This window comes from Lithobates pipiens, unplaced genomic scaffold (assembly GCF_037356315.1).
Source record: "Lithobates pipiens isolate NorthernLeopardFrog02 unplaced genomic scaffold, aLitPip1_a1.2 Scaffold_8, whole genome shotgun sequence".
Classification (NCBI taxonomy): domain Eukaryota; kingdom Metazoa; phylum Chordata; class Amphibia; order Anura; family Ranidae; genus Lithobates; species Lithobates pipiens.
Genome location: NW_027507903.1, coordinates 240,938,102 through 240,956,857, shown reverse-complemented (window position 1 = coordinate 240,956,857; position 18,756 = coordinate 240,938,102). Strand labels below are relative to the sequence as shown.

The 18,756-nt window shown below is 43.1% G+C and overlaps 1 protein-coding gene across 1 annotated transcript in view; it reads left to right on the top strand.

Annotated features, from left to right (window-relative positions):
* The window catches only part of LGR5 (leucine rich repeat containing G protein-coupled receptor 5), a 223,327-nt gene that overhangs the window by 111,634 nt on the left and 92,937 nt on the right, over nucleotides 1–18,756 (top strand). The window contains exon 3 of the mRNA XM_077468567.1: nucleotides 17,877–17,948. Coding sequence (XP_077324693.1) covers nucleotides 17,877–17,948 — 72 coding nt within the window. The remainder of the gene's footprint in view (nucleotides 1–17,876; nucleotides 17,949–18,756) is intronic.

Here is an 18,756-nt window from a genome sequence, read left to right as displayed (position 1 = left end):
ACACTTGTGTTCAATACAGTAGTGAAAGAGACACTTTAGCCTGGGTACTAAGTCCTCCAAATGTGCCCGGTACCATTCAACACAAAAACCATCGGGACCCGGAGACTTATGTGAAGGGAAGGACCTAACGGCCCTCTCAATGTCCTCCTCAGTTATATCAGCGTCCAACATGTCCCTGTCCTTTTCAGACAGCACCGGGACATCCAGGGACGCCAACAACCCGTCCAGCTCCAGGGAGCTGTAAGCCGGGAGAGGAGAATACAGGGTTCTATAGAATTCCACAAAAGTGTCCAAGATAGCCACAGGATCTGTGAGAATGTCCCCCCGATCGTTTTTAATGCAAGGTATGTTAGTCTGAACTCTCTGTTCCGCTACCAACATAGCAAGCAACTTGCCATTTTTGTCCCCCCGCTCAAACAGGGATTCAGCCAGCTTTGTCCTAGACGTGTGAGCTAATTCGGTATAGTGGAGTGCCAAAACACGCCTCGCCTCCAGAAGTTCACCATACGTGACATCCGAATGGCTATTAGCATGTGCCAAGGCACACACCCTCTCCCTGTCCTGCAATTCCTGCTCTTTCTGATTATGAGACCTGCGTGCCTGCTTAATAGCCGAGATATAATGACCGCGCATGCAAGCTTTAAACGCATCCCACACCACGGTTGGGGCGGCAGTTCCCACATTATCCTCCCAATACTTACCAAAGTGTGGCGCAACCTGAGTGGACACCTCCTCCACCTCCAGCCAGCCAGGGTTGAGCCTCCAGCCCCCCCCCCCCTAGAGCCTGAGGTGAGACCAATATGTATTGACAGGGGCGTATGATCCGACAAACCACCCGCTAAATATGTAGCTCCGCCCACCAGCTGCAACATTGATGCATTTGCGAACGCCAAGTCAATCCTCGAAGAGGATCTATGCGTTTTGGAAAGATGCGTGTAACCTCTAGTAGTAGGGTTCTTCCACCGCCACAATTCTGTCAGGGAAGCCGTAGCCGCCCAGGCAGAAAGGTCAGCCGATGCCACTCTAGACGCATTAGAGGAGTCCAGAGCGGTAGAGAGTATGGCATTGAAATCCCCAGCAATTAGGAGAGGGAGGTGCATATAGGGCGCCAATCTACCCAAAATATCATACAAAATCTGAATCTGGAAAGGAGGTGGAATATAAACATTAACTAAGACCACCTTGTATGTGCCAATATCAGCAACTACAATCAGATACCTTCCCCCAGGGTCTGAGATCACATGATGTACAGTGCAGGGTACCGCCTTACTGATTAAGATTGACACTCCCCTGGAGTAAGTAGAGTACGTTGCATGTATCGCCCGTTGTACCCAGGCTCTGCGTAAGGCCAATACAGCAAGTTTTTAATGATAGGGGTTTATTGACACTTTAAAAATCAAATAAAGCATATCTTATAGGTTTTTGTAATAAAGAAGAGTGTTAGTTCTTAAGTGCAGCCAGTCAGAATTTACTGAAGTCAGATCATGAAGATTCTGATTGTTTGCTATATTTTTTTGCTCCTCAGAGTTAGTATTCTATTGCCTTAGGTTGTTGGGTTGCATTATGCTGTGTACACACAACCGGACTTTCCGGCTGAAAAGGTCAGATGGTCTTCCTGCTGGAGCTCCAACGGACTTCCGACCGAACGGACTTGCCCACACACGAACGGACCAAAATCTGTTTGTTTTGAATGTGATGACGTACGACGGGACTAGAAAAGGAAGTTCAATAGCCAGTAGCCAATAGCTGCCCTTGCATCGTATTTGGTCTGTCGGAACCAGCATACAGGCGAACGGTTTTCCTGATAGAAATTTATTCAGTCGAACAGATTTGAAACGTTCTATTTCTAGGTTCGTTTGAATTTTTGAAGAAAAAAGTCAGATGAAGCCCATACACTATCGTAATATCTGACGGAATTATTCAGTTAGACCTTTTCTGACGGAAAGTTTGTTCGTGTGTATGCGGCATTAGTTGACCTTTGCAAGCATGCACAACAATGTGAGTATAATCCTACAGTATAAACCCTCTTTGGAATATGTGCCTCGATAAGCCACAATGCAGTTACATAGCAGGCAATATGCCAGGCACACATCATAAATACTTTCATCATAAGGCAGGGAATGGTGATGCTGCAAGGGCTGCTAGTGCTTGTCTTTGAACAGAGAGCACTATCTAGACATCTGTACCTCCTAAAATACAGCACACATTTTAAGACCAAACAGTTCCTTAGAGTTTTATGAAGACTACTATTGTAATGAGAAATAAAACTTTAATCATTTCTATCTGACTTTAAGGATTTTGGAGTTTATATGTGAGTATTGTATTTAAAATGGGTTTACTATTGCTAGTACCCCACATGAAATATAACCAAACAACAACAGGTTTATGGTTATTTGTCTTCAGTAGTAATCACAGGTATTAAAGGCCTGTTGTGTGATAAATGCCATTATACAAATTTTGAAAGAAAATCCATCATTATATATATTGTATCCTACTACAAGACACAAACTACAGGAACTTGGGCTGTACTCTATTGTTATTCATTAAATCTAATGCCCTGTGCACACGGTCGTAAATTCAGACGGAAATGGACTGATCGGATTATGTTGTTGGAAAATCCGATCGTGTGTGGGCTCTATCAGACTTTTTCCGTCAGAAACTCAGATGGAAAAAGTTTGAGAGCAGGATCTAAAATTTTCCGACCACAAAATCCGCTTGGACTTTTTCCGATCGTTTGTAGAGAATTCCGACGGACAACGTGCCACGCATGCTCAGAATAAATTACGAGACAAAAGCTATTGGCTACTGGCCTCTACGTAGTCCCGTTGTACGCAATGAACATCACCGTGTTCAGAATGATTGGATTTTCCAAACAACTTTGTCCAACTGTGTGCATGCAACACAAGTGTCGGCCAAAATCCGTGGTCGGAATGTACGACCGTGTGTACAGGGCATTAGATATGTGATCAGGATTTGTTGCTGGTACCCCAGGTTCATACCCTTTCTTCCCCAGAATCTACTTTTCCCATGATTGTGAAGAGAAGCAGCCCGGTCTATCTGGCCTTAGACAGCTTGAATTTCAACTGATCCTGCTGCATTGAACGACATTGAGGGTACGGCCTGCAATCATCACCCAGCTCAAAAAAAATCTATTTAAATTTTTTGTTGGTCCTGGTGGAAAACTATTGGCCAAAAATTGATTGCATCATATCAAATGCAGTTAGTTTGACAGCACCATAGTATTTAGGCATACGGTAGGTGAAAGTGGAGATTCCTCCATTCATGCTGTTTAGCATGAAAGGGGGAATCAAATGATCTTCTCTCATTCAGCCCATGGGCTAAAAGAGAGAAAATCAAGCCGTGTATGGCTAATTTAAGCATTAGTTGCTTAAGCAGGGCTGGAATTGATGGAAATCTGCAGATTCTCTCTTTATCCCCATGTGGCAGCACAGGATACCTCAGCAGCCAAATGCCAAACACCGGCACTATCACATGGGAGTAAGTAGTGCCAGTCAGATGCTGCCCCATACTTGGAAATAGCAGACATGTCACTTAGCTTCCCAGAGAGAAAAGAGCAGCGAGGGAGCAAAAAGAATGTGGCAGTGTTGACTAAAATCTAGATTTGTGGTCTGTGATTTAATGCAAGACAATCATTTTGTTTATTACAGATATTTACATTTTCTGCCAAACATCAAAGAAATATGCTTGTCTGCCTGTGTGGTTACAGATTCTTGTTGGTCTTTTATGGCACGTCTGGTTATTTTGTCTCAGTTTATGACCTATCTTTCTTATGGTTTTGATAAGGTCATTATCTTAATTTAACGAGTAGTTAGTAAACTGTAGCAGCAGCAGAAAAGATGTATGGCATCAATCATTACTTCGTTTAACAAAAGCCTATCACTTTGATATTTTGTGTTATGAAATCCAAGATGATGGTTGTAAGTTGTCTGGAAGAGGACTGGAATATGTGTGTGTATAAATATGCATGGCCCTCAGACATAAATATGTCAAGAAATGGAGCAGTATAGGGCAAGGTATTTTAAACATCCAGGCATTTGTAAAACATTTTCTTTAAACATTTCAGTCAAAATTTCTACATTAAAAATTCTTCAAGCAGTCAACTATTGATGGGTGTGCATAAGTTACATTAGCCCTAGCTGTATGTGAAACTATCAGTACGCTGGTCAATCACCTTTTAGTGATCTCACTTTAGCAAGCCGAAATGGTAATAAATGTCATTATTGCATGTCTTTCTGTCTCCATGTCTCTTAAGAGTCCATTCACACAGGGGCAACGCGACTTCCAGCGCGACTTTGGGAGGCAACTTGGACACGACTTGAGTATGACTCACAGCACGACTTGGGGCAACTTACAACGCAACTTGAAGTTGCCTCCAGGACAGGGCACTTTGCCAGTGGCCAATCACATAATAATCAGCTCTGTGGGAGGGAGGGGTTTGCCTAGAAAATTATTTTTACTTCCTGGAAAGTTGCTTCAGTTAAGACAGGGGATCCAAATTGGAGGTAACTTCCATTGAAATCAATGGGTACAAGTCGTCTAGAAGATGGATTGAAGTAGTACAGGAACCTTTTCTAAAGTCGGCTTTCATTCACTTACATTGATTTTATCATGTCGCCCAACTTGAGGCGACTGGGGCGACTTCAAGTTGGATCCAAAGTCACCCCTGTGTGAATGGACTCTAATACTGCTTTTTTTAATGGGCAATTTTAGATAATCAGGTTTCACAGGACCTGCTGATCGTCTAAATCAGCTTTTTTCAACCAGGGCACTGTGAGGTTTCTTCTTGGGGGGTGCCTTGGCAAGATGTAAAAAAACTGGCCAAAAATTGCATACAGACCGGTGTGTGGATGAAGCCTGCCTTTTAGTTACACAAAGCCACAGGTTTTCATTGTGCACCATTACAACCTTGTAGATCAGGGATATGCAATTAGTGGACCTCCAGCTGTTGCAAAACTACAAGTCCCATCATGCTCTGCCTCTGGGTTTCATGCTTGTGGCTGTCAAAATCTTGCTATGCCTCATGGGACTTGTAGTTCTACAACAGCTGGAGGTTGACTAATTGCATATCCCTGTTGTAGAGCCTTCCTGTCAATGACATCATCAGTTGATATGGAGGATTTCAGCCGCCTGCACAGCATCCTTGTTTGACCCACCCCTGCCTCTCACAATCAGCATTGGGGTTACATTAGATGAGTGATGGAGAAAAACTGGGGGAGAAGAGAAACATTGGAATACTTGTCAGCACCAGTTTGCAAAAGTGTATTTGCTTTGGAAGAATAAATCACCTCTAATGTTGGGTGTCCTACTTGTGTGGCTGTTGCTGCATTATGTAAAACTATTAGAATAGTTATTTACATTTTAGAATGGGGTGCCTCGAGACTGTCCATAATTTTTATTGGTGCTTCAATTGTCGATAATTGTTAAGGGTGCCTCGAGATCGTCCATCATTTTTAAAGGGTGCCTTGACTGAAAAAAGGTTAAGAAACACTGCTCTATATTACTGTACCCATCATAGGTATGTGCAACTTTTTATCATGATGGCGGTGCTAAGAAAGTATTTTTGCTTCCTTGAATCTAAAGCCTCATCTACACAAGAACTTAAAAGAACAACATTTTCATATTAAGCTGAATGATGCAGTGTAGGTGTGTACTCAATAAAACATTTTCTTGGTATGGCACTATATAACACTGAGAGGGGCTAACAGCATTGGTCCACATTGATGGTGCAATCTTTTCTCCTGTCAGTAGCATTACAGTGAAGTAATACACCTGCCTTGTTTTTATGACTACCAGCAGCCATTGCTGAGGTGTGTAGCTTTGTGACAATCAAATTACTTTGACAGGCTTATATACTCTATATGAAGCAGTTTGAGCATGTACAGATGACACAACCAGTATGAGTGATCTCTCATCCTTTACCCATTGAAATAGGCTAGGTGCAGTGGCATCGCTAGGGGGTGGCTTTTGGGACTATAGCCCAGAGTCTCTGCAGGGGTCCCCAGGGGGAGGGGAGGTTCTCTGGAGACCCTAATGTAAGTGGGGGGCTCTTTTGGGCACCCTGATTTTAAGGGGAAGGCTGTCTGGGGACCCTGATTTAAAGGGGAGGCTCTCTGGGGACACTAATGTAAGAGGGGCTCTCAGGGAACCCTGATGTAAGTGGGGGGCTCTCTGGGGACCCTGATTTAAGGGGGAGGCTCTCTGGGGACCCTAATGTAAGGGGGGATCTCTGGGGACCCTGATGTAAGTGGGGGGCTCTCTGCGGACCCTGATGTAAGGGGGAGGCCCTCTGGGGATCCTGATGTAAGGAGGAGGCTCTCTGGGGATCCTGATGTAAGAGGGGGCTCTCTGAGGACCCTGATGAAGGGGGGGGGGCTCTCTGGGGACCCTGATGTAAGTGGGGGGCTCTCTGGGGATATACACACACATATATTACCGTATATACATGTGTATGCATGCCCAAGCGTATTACTTTCTTTACTACGCTGCTATGGGCTCTAGCCCCAGATCTTTTGTAGACCTAGCAACGCCCCTGGCTAGGTGTATTTCCAATATTCATATAATTCTGATTATCATGGAGTGATAATACCAACAGCCCTCAGTAAGAAGAGAGACTTAAGAGGTAGCAACAGAATCCTAAAATAACCTGTACTTGTAGTTAAAACATGTTGCATTATTTTCATTAGAATACAGGATGTATACTGTAGTGTTGCATAACTTTGGAACTAACCTAAATCCCTGTTATTTAAAGAAACATAATCAGTCATCTTGAGCTTTGACTCCAAGCCTTTCTTTTCTGAGAATGAAAGGGTTAAACCAGGTAACTTGTCCATGATTTTTCTTTCTAGTGGAGATTATTATCATTATTGCTGATTACTGTATCCGAGAATGGTTTCTGTCACTACACCATGGTTGCACTAAAGTGAGCAGCTGCTTTATCCACTCTCTCCTCCTATTAGCTAAGGTCATTTTAGGTTGAGAAAAACAATATGTTTGGTCTTGTTCCAAATTTGGACTCTTACCCTGTGTCAAAACCACTGGAATTTCATAAGCAATCCATGTGGCATGAAAGACTTTTTTTTCTCCCTTCTGTATTCATCTTTTTGGTCTTTGGTCTATCCCATTTTCAAACTCAAACTGTCATTCAAAGTGATGAAGAGGGTTTGAGGAGAGTAATAACGTATGTGGAATACTGAAATCCCTCAAGTAGCCGTACAGACAGCTCCTACGCTACTTTCCCACAGTGCTGTGACAATGCACACCAGTAACTGACCTTTAAAACCGCAGCAGCGCACGAGCGAGGAATGGCCAATACCAGCTGCATGCTTTGCTGAAGTGTACGGAAAAAAAATTCATAGCTTGTGAAATGCTTTTACTGTTTACCAGGGTACTGTGAGGAAGTCCGGGAATGTCCTTTATTCTGCTATCCTTCTAGATGGAAAACATTCACTGAGATGTCATTCTGCCTAATGTTTTCATTTTAAGTTATTTAAAATGAATTATTATAAGATTTAAGTGGTATTAAATCCAAAAGCAAAGATTTATTATATCGCAACTTACCAATTCTTAGCTGTGAAGGCTGTGTTAATTTCCCTTTTTTTTGCCTTTCTTTCTTCTGGTGATCCAGCCAGTATGTCTGTTGTTTTTTCAAATGAACACGCTCTCCAGCAACATGCATCATCAGTTAGAGTGTAGAGACAAACCATTTACCACTGGTTGGGGGTGCTTACAATAATTAGCTTTCTTGTATTTCCGCAAAAGCCGAAGCCGGACATAGCGGGGCATGGCTAGGACGTCACACGTCATAAACTCAGCCTCACCGTGCGCATAATCTCAGCCTTACCGTGCCCATAATCGCAGCCTTACTGTGCCCATAATGCAGTCTCACCATGCCTATAATCTCAGACTTACCGTGCCAATAATCGCAGCCTCACTGTTCCTATAATGCAGTCTCACCATGCCCATAATCGCAGCATCACCATGCCCATAATCGCAGCATCACCATGCCCATAATTGCAGTCTCACATGCCCATAATCGCAGCCTCACCATGTCCATAATGCTGTCTCACTGTGCCCATAATCGCCGCCTCGCCATGCCTATAATGGCAGTCTCGCCATGCTCATAATCGCAGCCTTGCCGTGCCTATAATCAAAGCCTCACCATGCCCATAATACTGTCTCACCATGCCCATAATTGCAGCCTTGCCGTGCCTATAATGGCAGCCTCACCATGCCCATAATGTTGTCTCACCGTGCCCATAATGCTGTCTCACCGTGCCCATAATCACAGCCTCACCGTGCCCATAATGCAGTCTCACCGTGCCCATAATGCAGTCTCACCATGCTCACCAAAAAGAGCTTGATCTTTAGATGTACTTTTTAAAGCTGAGCATACATTAGTAGATCTTCAATACACGTTTGTATGCATTTGTACAAAATTCTCAGTACATTTATTAACTTGACGGATGTCATTTGAAAGTACTTCAGAATTTAGTTAGCTTGTTTTTTTGTTTTTGTTTTTTTTTTGTTTTTTTTTTGGTGTGACAATACTGTTGACAACAAAGATAGCTGCAACATTTGGCCAATAGAACAATACACAAATAACAGTATTTATTTTAATAATATAATTTAATGTTGGAATAGCTTTTTTTAGGGATGAACATTAATCAGTTGAATGGGTGGCAGTTGGTCTAGCAATTGGATGAAGGGTGGGAGGCCTCAGTAATAGAACATAAATATAGTTTAGGTAAGTATAATGCCACGTACACACAAACTGACTTTCCAGCAGAAAAGGTCAGACGGAATAATTTCATCGGATATTCCGATCGTGTGTGGGCTTCAACTGACTTTTTTTTTAAAAATTCTGACGACCTAGAAATAGAACATGTTTTAAATCTTTCCGACGGAATCAATTCCTATCAGGAAAAACGCTCTCTGTATGCTATTCCGACGGACCAAAAACGACGCAAGGGCAGCTATTGACTACTGGCTATTGAACTTCCTTTTTCTAGTCCTGTCATACTTGTTATACGTCACCGCATTCTAAACGAACGGACTTTGGTGTGATCGTGTATAGGCAAGTCCATTTCAGCGGAACTCAGTCGGAAAGACCGTCAGAGTTTATTCTGACGGATAGTCCGGTCGTGTGTACATGGCATAAGAGGATGCAATTTTGGAAAGAATCAACCATCCTGAACGAAAACTACATACATTGTCATGCCGCGTACACACGATCGGAATTTCGGCCAGCAAAAGACCGATGAGAGCTTTTCATCGGAAAATGCGACCGTGTGTATGCTCCATCAGAATTTAGCATGCCAGCAGAAATTTGATAGCATGTTCTCAATTTTTCCGATGGAAAAACTTTCTATCAGAAATTCCGATCGTGTGTATGCAATTCCGACGCGCAAAAACTCACGCATGCTCAGATTCAACTATGAGATGGAAGCTATTGGCTACTAGGTATTGAACTTACCTTTTCTAGTCCCGTCATACGTGTTGTACATCATCGCGTTCTTGACGGTCGGAATTTGGTGTGACCATGTGTAGGCAAGACAGTTTGAGCGGAATTCCGTCGGAATTACGTCAGGAAAACCGATCAAGAGAATTACGATCGTGTGTACAGTGTTTTGTGTCTCTGATGTTAATTTTTTTACTGTGGTGCTCTGAATTGCTATATGAACTGCTTGTGCTGTCATTGTAGGGATCATTGATACCATGTTTCATTATTATTCAAATTTGGCAAGTTCTGCTGTATAGGATAGTTAAAGCAGGGCAAATTCCAGTGTATGTTCAGTCTTGGGTAGCTGTTATTTGGCTTAAATGTGGAAGCACAGTAATATTATTCCTGCCTCTACAAATAGCTTTCAAATTTCCTCAAGGTGAATGTGATTGGTTCTCATTTCATCTAGATGGATGCAGCATTGATCGCCGCCTCTGCAGTGAGAACTGAGTGATCAAACACTGCTGATCGTTCAGTTCTCCCCTCTTCTTTGAGCAGAGAACCATGACTGGCAGTCACTGGCTGTCTGCTCTGCGCCTCTAGCACTCTCTGGAGCACTGGGCTGTGGAGGGGTGGGAGGGGTTGGTTCAGGCTCTCAGCAGATCCCAGCAGGTCAGAGTCCTGGCTTTAGTTGGATCCCGACCATGTGGTCAGGATCTTTCTCGAGTCTGGCCTGGCTGGGTGATGTCAGCAGACAGGAGCCTCTTGCCCACTGTCAGCTGAAAACAGGTCACAGGGTGCAGAACAAGCTGCACTCCTTTGATCCATAGGAGAAGTATGGCCAAAAAAGCTTTGGCCATACTTCTCCTTTAACCACTTGCCGCCCGCCCTATAGGCAATTGACGGCTGCAAAGTGGTTGCATAATCCTGACCGGACGTCATATGACGTGATCAGGATTATGAGCCGCTGCGCGCCCCCGGGGGCGTGCATCGCGGCGATCGTTGTTGCGGGGTGTCAGTCTGACACCCGGCAACTACGATCTCGGTAAAGAGTCTCTGATCGGCCGTGTCCAATCACGGCTGATTACAGTGTAAATGGGAAGAGCCGGTGATCGGCTTTCCCTCACTCGCGTCTGTCAGACGCGAGTAGAGGAGAGCCGATCGGCTGCTCCTCTGACAGGGGGGGGGTCTGTGCTGATCGATTATCAGCACAGCCCCCCCGAGGATGCCCACACTGGACCACCAGGGACGCCACCAGACCACCAGGGAAAAGGTAATCCTCCCTAGACCACCAGGGATGCCAGTCAGCACAATGGGTGCCAATCAGTGCCCATAATGGATGCCAATCAGTGCCCACAATGGGCATCACTGATTGGCATGCATTATTGTTTGGCACTGATTGGCATCCATTACTATAGTATAACACCAATGCCGCCTATGAGTGCCCACCTGTGCCGCCTATGAGTGCCCACCTGTGCCGCCTATGAGTGCCCACCTGTGCCGCCTATCAGTGCCCACCTGTGCCGCCTATCAGTGCCCACCTGTGCCGCCTATTTATGCCTATCCATGCCCATCTGTGCCGCCTATCCATGCCCATCTGTGCCGCCTATCCATGCCCATCCGTGCCGCCCATCCGTGCCACCCATCCGTGCCAGCTATCAGTGCCAGCTATCAGTGTCCGTCCGTGTCGCCCATCCGTGTCGCCCATCAGTGCCGCCCATCAGTGCCGCCTATCAGTGCCACTTCATTGGTGCCACAGTGGTGCCCATCAGTGCCACCTTATCAGTGCCCATCAGTGTAGCCCCATCAGTGCCCATCAGTGAAGGAGAAAACGTACTTATTTACAAAGTTTTGAAACTGAAACAAAAAAAACATTTTTTTTGTCAAAATTTTCGGTATTTTTTTATTTGTAGCGCAAAAAATAAAAACCGTAGAGGTGATCAAATACCACCAAAAGAAAGCTCTATTTGTGGGGAAAAAATGATAAAAATTTCATTTGGGTACAGTGGAGCATGACCGCGCAATTGTCATTCAAAGTGCGACAGCGCTGAAAGCTCAAAATTGGTCTGGGCAGGAAGGTGTTTAAGTGCCCTGTATTGAAGTGGTTAAAATAGAAGTATAGTCAAACAAGTCACAATGAATAATCTATTAAGGCCCCTTTCAAACTGGGGCACTTTACTGGAGCTGCAGCACTAAAAATAGTGCCTGCAAAGCACCCTGAAACAGCCGCTGATGTGTCTCCAATGTGAAAGCCCAGAGGGCTTTCACACTGGACTGGTGCGCTGGCAGGGTGCCAAAAAAGGTCCAGCATCTTTAGAGCGGTGAAGGAGCAGTGTCTACACTGCTCCTAAACTGTTCCTGCCGATTGAGATCAATGGGGCAACGCGGCTATACCGCGGGCATAGCGCTGCTGCAGCGGTTTTAACCCTTTTTTGGCCGCTAGCAGGGGTTATTTTAGCGCCGCTAAAATGACAGTAAAGCAGTGCTAAAAATAGCACCGTTTTACCGCCAATGCCGCTCTCGCCCCAGTGTGAAAGGGGCCAAAAAGATAAAACAGAGAACAGTTTTTTTGGTCACAACATTTACCTTCAACCCAGAGTTCTCTTCTACAGTATTTCTTTTTGCTACCAGCTTTCCTCAGTGTGGTGAACAGCATCATTCAGCCCACCTCCCCTGAACCCAGGCTGTCTAGGACCTGACCCAGTCTGTGACTGGACAGTGAAATTAGAAGCAGCACAGTGATGAACTCATCTCTCTGTCACTCTACTCCTCTCTCCTCCTAGCAGCTTGCTTCATGCCAGCACCTGAACTATTGGCTCCTTGTACAGCTTCTTTCTCTCACACCCCAACCCTGCTGTACAGGGAGTGCAAATTGCTGATACCAGGTCAAACTTGCATACTTACATTGCTTGCATTCACAAAATGCATTTAAGGATGCAATAACTATTACAGAGCCACCTTCATGTGTCCTTTTTGTCTGCCCAGAGTATAACTTTAATATAGACTACGCAGTTGTTGTCCAAATTACAAGTACAATGAAATCTATAAATATAACAGTCACAAGGTTTCTTCTCTATCATGATGCATAACATTGGTAAAGTAAAAATCCAACATGGTTTTAGGAAGAAAAATAGTGATTTCAGAATGACATAATTTGGTTGTGAGGGTCTCTTCTTACTTTGGATCTTCCCAAAGTACAGGAAGCAAGGTCTTCACCTCACTTTCTTGCCCTCAACTGCCTCTTTGAGTTCACTACCTAGTTTCCAATTTGGAACTAATAGGGGAGTATATTGATTTAATATTTCCTTCTTTGTTCTTCTATAACCAGAGCATACAAAATCAGACCCTTGTAATGGTGTACATAAAGTGCCAGAATGCTCCTGATGTGACCTAAATATGTATGTAGCCTGTTGGGACTGCATCTGTTGAAACAGTTCTAGAAACAAGAAACAGGCCTGAGTTTTTATTGCACGGAATAAAGGACTAAAATAGATGATATCTTCAATAATTTGTGTGCTGTTCAATTAACCCTGATTGTATAGTGATGTGACTTTTACCTGTACTCTGCTTTATTCAGTTTAAAGGGAAAAAGTTTACCAGTTTCTTTACACAATAGCTGTATTACCTCAACATTCCTGAGTTATCTCTTGCAGCTGCGTGTCTCAATTCTTCTCTGGCTCCATGTCATGGCAATCACTGTGCTAAACGTAGCTCAAAATGAATTGGAGCTGTGCATTATGTGGGTTGTCGCCACCTGGTCTGGTATTAAAGGTCTGCCTAATAAAGAATATGGAGGATGTGAGGACACTTAGTAGATTGAGCATAAAACTTTGATCACTTTTTTGGCTATCAACCCAGAGAAAATATTTTTACAGACCAAAACAGGCCAATTTTGCTGCAAACAAGCTATGCTATATCTCTAAAACTGGGATGTGATCATTTCATACCAAAAGAGTTTACTTAAAATTAACTTAATACAGATCATGTTCTGGTTGTGCAAGCTTTTAATGTCAACCTGGGAATACAGAATCATTTTTCTCTTTTTTTGGCCCCAATGTGTAAGGTATCCCTGCTTTTGGCAGTCCTTTTGTACTGGGGTCTTGCTGGGTCCTTGTTCTGATGGCACATAGTGAAATGTCTTCATCAACTGTGCCTGTACCATTGTTTTCCATAGATAACATTGTGTAAGGTGCCAATCTTACAACAAATAAGCATTTAATTGTCATGGCAGAATTACTGTTTCTTAGCAGTTTTTCAAGTAACGAGTTTAGGGTGGAGGATATTGACTGGCCTGCACAGAGTCTGGACCTCAACCAGATAGAACACCTTTGAGATGAATTAGAGCGGAGACTGCGAGACAGACCTTCTTGTAAACCTTGTGGACAGCCTTCCCAGAAGAGTCGAAACTGTTATAGTTGCAAAGAGTGGGCCAACGCGATATTGAACCCTATGGACTATGACTGGGATGCCATTAAAGTTTATGTGTGTGTAAAGGCAGGTGTCTCAATACTTTTGACAATATAGTGTACTTGCTTATCTTGGGAGCTCAATAAATGCTTTCTCATTGCTGTAACAGATCAGCTTTTTTGATCACAGCAGATACACAGAATGTTTTCTTTTTTTAACAATATATTTTCCGATACAATGCATGTGACATTAAGGCATCATCTAAAGAACAGCAGCCTTATAGCATCGATACATAATCTACTTGATATAAAGAGAGTATAAAGCCTATATGGCTAAATTACAGAAATAAAAAAAGGAAGAGTAAGGTCAGAAAAGAACAATTACCATATAATCAACTAGGGTTGTCCCGATACCAATACTTGAGCATTTGTGCGAGTACTTATACTGACGCAAATGCTCCCGTTGCCTGATTCGATACCTGGTAATGTGACGGCGTTGCCGGAAGTTAGCAGGAAGAGAGGGCGGAGAGGAGAGCGAGTCAACACTGGCAGAAATGAAACTAAGGGTAAGCTGGCCGGGGCAGGGGTGCAGGGTGTCAGCGCCATATTCCAACAAAATCGATGACCGAAGCCATCACATTCGGTAAAGGAAGTGACATTCCATGTCTCTGTCGGAGGTGAAACATCACGACGCTCATCTTGGTACACCCTGATCTCGGCCATAGTAAGCCAGCAGCAGACATCTTGTTACAACCAGCCCATATAGTTCGGTCTGGGTGTAGCTTCTGACTTACTGCGGTCGAGTGCAAGGTGTACCAAGATGGGCATCACAGCATACTACTGTATATGATAAATGACATGAATGATGAAAGGAAGGATTTTGCAATGCATTGCAAAATCCTTCCTTTCATGTCATCATTCATGTCATTTATTATGCTAGGCCAGCAATTGCCAATCAGTGCTGCATTTGAGTGCCTGCCCATAAATGCCACCTATCACTGCCCTTAAGTGCCACCTATCAGGGCCCATAATTGACGTCTATCATTGCCTATAAGTGCCACATATAGTGCCGCCTATCAGTGCCCATAAGTGCCGCCTATCAGTGCCCATTAGTGCCGCCTATCAGCGCCCATAAATGCTGCCTATCAGTACCCATAAGTGCCGCCTATCAGTGCCCATTAGTGCCGCCTATCAGTATTGTGCTTTGAAAACAGTCACATGACATAAAAAAAGTTAATTCATGCCATTTATTATGCTAGGCCAGCAATTGCCAATCAGTGCTGCATTTGAGTGCCTGCCCATAAGTGCCACCTGTCAGTGCCCATAAGTGCCACCTATCACTGCCCATAAGTGCCATCTATCAGGGCCCATAAGTGACGTCTATCAGTGCCTATAAGTGCCACCTATCAGTGCCCATAAATGCTGCCTATCAGTGCCCATAAGTGCTGCCTATCAATGCCCATTAGTGCTGCCTATCAATGCCCATAAGTGCCGCCTATCAGTGCCCATTAGTGCCGCCTATCAGTGCCCATAAATGCTGCCTATCAGTGCCCATAAGTGCCGCCTATCAGTGCCCATTAGTGCCGCCTACAAGTATTGTGCTTTGAAAACTGTCATATGAAATAAAAAAAGTATCAGTAATCGGTATCGGCGAGTACTTGAAAAGAAAGTATCTGTACTTGTACTTGGTCCTAAAAAAGTGGTATCGCAAAACAAAAAGTGAAATCGGGAAACCCTATACAGGCATACCCCACTTTTAAGTACACAATGGGGTTTATTTACTAAAGCTGGAAAGTGCAAAATCAGGCTAATTTCTGCATAGAAACCAATGAGCTTCTAACCCCAGATTGTTCAATTAAGCTTTGGTAATAAAACCTGGAAGCTCATAGGTGTTTATGCAGAAGTGAGCCTGATTTTGTACTTTCCAACTTTAGTAAATAAACACCATTGTGTACTTAAAAGTGGGGTATGCCTGTAATCAACCAATGAATGTGGTGAGTGAGCAATTACAAATACGTCCTGTTACACTATGTAATAGTTCCAAAAGGACATAACAATAAAGACCTCCGTAAACTGCCGATCAGGTATTAGTTAATCTGGTAAACTTCTCAGAGTATCCAAATATGACCTATGCCTTCCACATTTTATAGAATTTTTAAGTTGTCTAATTGTAGCCAGTGTTTCCTCCATGTTGTAAATAGGGTCTACTGTGTGTAACCATTCTTTCACTGTGGGAGCATGGGAAGATTTCCAATGTCTCAGAATTAAGGATCTCTTATATTTCTTTATTGAATAGTTAGAGATTTGGAGCAAACAACAAGCTGAGGTTAGTTAGATCTTGGTATCGGTGATATGAACTATCAGTTTGCGGACTTTGCACCAAAAGGGGACAATCGAGGCATTCCCGGCAAAAATTGAAAAGGGAGCCTTTATCTTGGTTGCAACGCCAACACATATCTGAAGTCTGTGGAAAATCATTGTTTCGATTTTGTCGGTGTAGCATAAGATACAAAAAACTTGTGTAACAGTAGCTACAACATTTAGGTGTACTTTTTTTTGTATAATTCAACTTGACGCTCTTTAGGAAACTAGATGTAGTTTTCCCATCTAATAAAAAGCCCAAACAATCTCAGTTGTACCTGGGGTTACCCAGCTAGTGTGCTGTGCCCCTCTAGGGGGAGGAAGCAGCATCTCACCATCACATGGTAGGGTTGATTTGTTTCTTTCGCCACAAATGTGAAGATTATACTCCTGAACCAGAAACTGATTCTCTCATCTGACCCATCCTTCCTCACAAATAGAGGATAACTGAAGCAATCAGAAGATAGGCTGTTGAAATGCCATTTACTCTTAAATACTTGTTACAATTACAATCCAGGACACATACTGTATATTCATACTTTTTTTTAAGCTAAGCAAACTTGGGTTTGTAAATTGCAAATTTTTTGTCTTTTGGCCTTAAAGTGTAACTTTTGATGATATGGGGGTGTTTCATCACATATGGCGACCCATCACAGTTGGCTACCCGCTGGACTGCTCATGCGTGATGCCGCTGTATGCGTTCCACCCCTGAGTCCAAGTTCAAGCCCCACCATCCAAGTGGACATAGAGTTTGATTATATTTATGCCGAGCAAAGCGAGGCCGTGCCCAAAGCATGGCGAGCAAAGCGAGCCCGCGAGGGGCCCTCTGTTGGAACGCATATGGCGCGTCACGCATGCGCACTCCATCGGGTAACAAAATATGATGGGTATCCAAATGTGACATGACAAGGGCACAGACAGCAATAAACATTGACAGGCTTTCTAATCATTCTCCACTCTATCCAAAACAAACATAAATTGCCTTTATTGACATTTTAACTGAGCTTTCTTAGTAATGCATTACAAAGTGCTATGATGATGTAAAAAATAGAGCCAGATAGATTAGATATCAGCATGCCAAAGTCATATCAATGTAAGAATAATTTAAAAACCAATATCCAAAGGAAATAGCCATTGAAGCCAATCAGGAATCATTGTTTACTGACCTCCATACAGAAACCAATCTCACCTATGGGCAAATGCATTTTGCATATTAATCAGTGACTATTACATAACCGTAATGCAATGCAAAATTACAATTTGGTATGGCACATTGGGAACACTGAGATGCATTGTTTTGCAAATGTATACTTACTGTGTGACAATATTGACAGCCCAGGTCCTAGTATTGAACATGTATCTGTGAGTTGGTTGTCCCCTATAGGGTAGTGATGCCAACATCTCTGTTAGCAAAAAAAAATGTGCAAGTTGCAGCATTACAGTAAGATTAAAACATTTACTTTATTGAGTCACTGCTTTTATTAGAGGAGATTATTTGTGTTTATTTACTTTGCTTTGTAATAAAAATACGGGAAAACAACTAGACTTGGCATGTCTATCTAATCAATATTTTTGATGCGCTGAGATGAACCTTGTTTAAATGTGTTGCATGCGAAGTGAGATTTACGTTTGTTTTTTTGTCTCTGCAGACGTCTTGCAGGAAATGACTTGACATACATCCCCAAGGGAGCTTTTGCTGGACTCAGCAGTCTCAAAGTTCTGTAAGTAGACTGAGCATTTGGAGTATACAGTATACTTCTGATTACTGTTATTGTCAGTCTCTAATTACACTACTAACATTGTTTGACTGTTTCTCCACAGCTATATATGAAATATACTGTAAATATATTTTATGCTGGTCACAGAGGAGTCCATTTTTGTTAAGATTCATTCCGAAGACCTGTGGGTTTTCAACATTTCCATTAAAGTGTTATTAAACCAAAACAATAAAAATAACATCATATAGCACATTTACATGTAAGCTTGTTTGATAGTCCACAATCTTTTATTCAGCACAGGATATTTTTTATTTTTTTCAAATTTCCATCAACACTCCTGTTTTTTGCGCAGGCTCCGAGTGTTGTCTATATTGAAACATTGGCTGCCTGCGCACTCCCTCCAACCACAACACTGATGTGTCCATTGGACATATTACACTTTCAGCTTTGCCACAGAAGAAGCACCAGGAGACTGAAAGTGATCATATCTGAGGCAACTGAACTCCACAGTTAATCCTTAACATACACAAACAGTAGACTCCGCCACATGTTTTAACAGAGACGTGCACCATTTACAGCATCTTTAGGAAATGTCTGTGCACTCACTGCCATTCCCAGACAGAAATGTAAGTTGAAAATAGGGTAGCTTTCTTCAATTATAGAATAAGTTCCTTAATTTAGGGTCGTCAGAGCTATCTGTCAGGGTGCCGCTGCTGTCTACAGGTTTGTATTCTGATCCTGAATCTGACAGATGTGTGAGTTCCTCTTCACTCTCATCTGTCATACTCAGAAATGTGTAGTAGTGATGGCC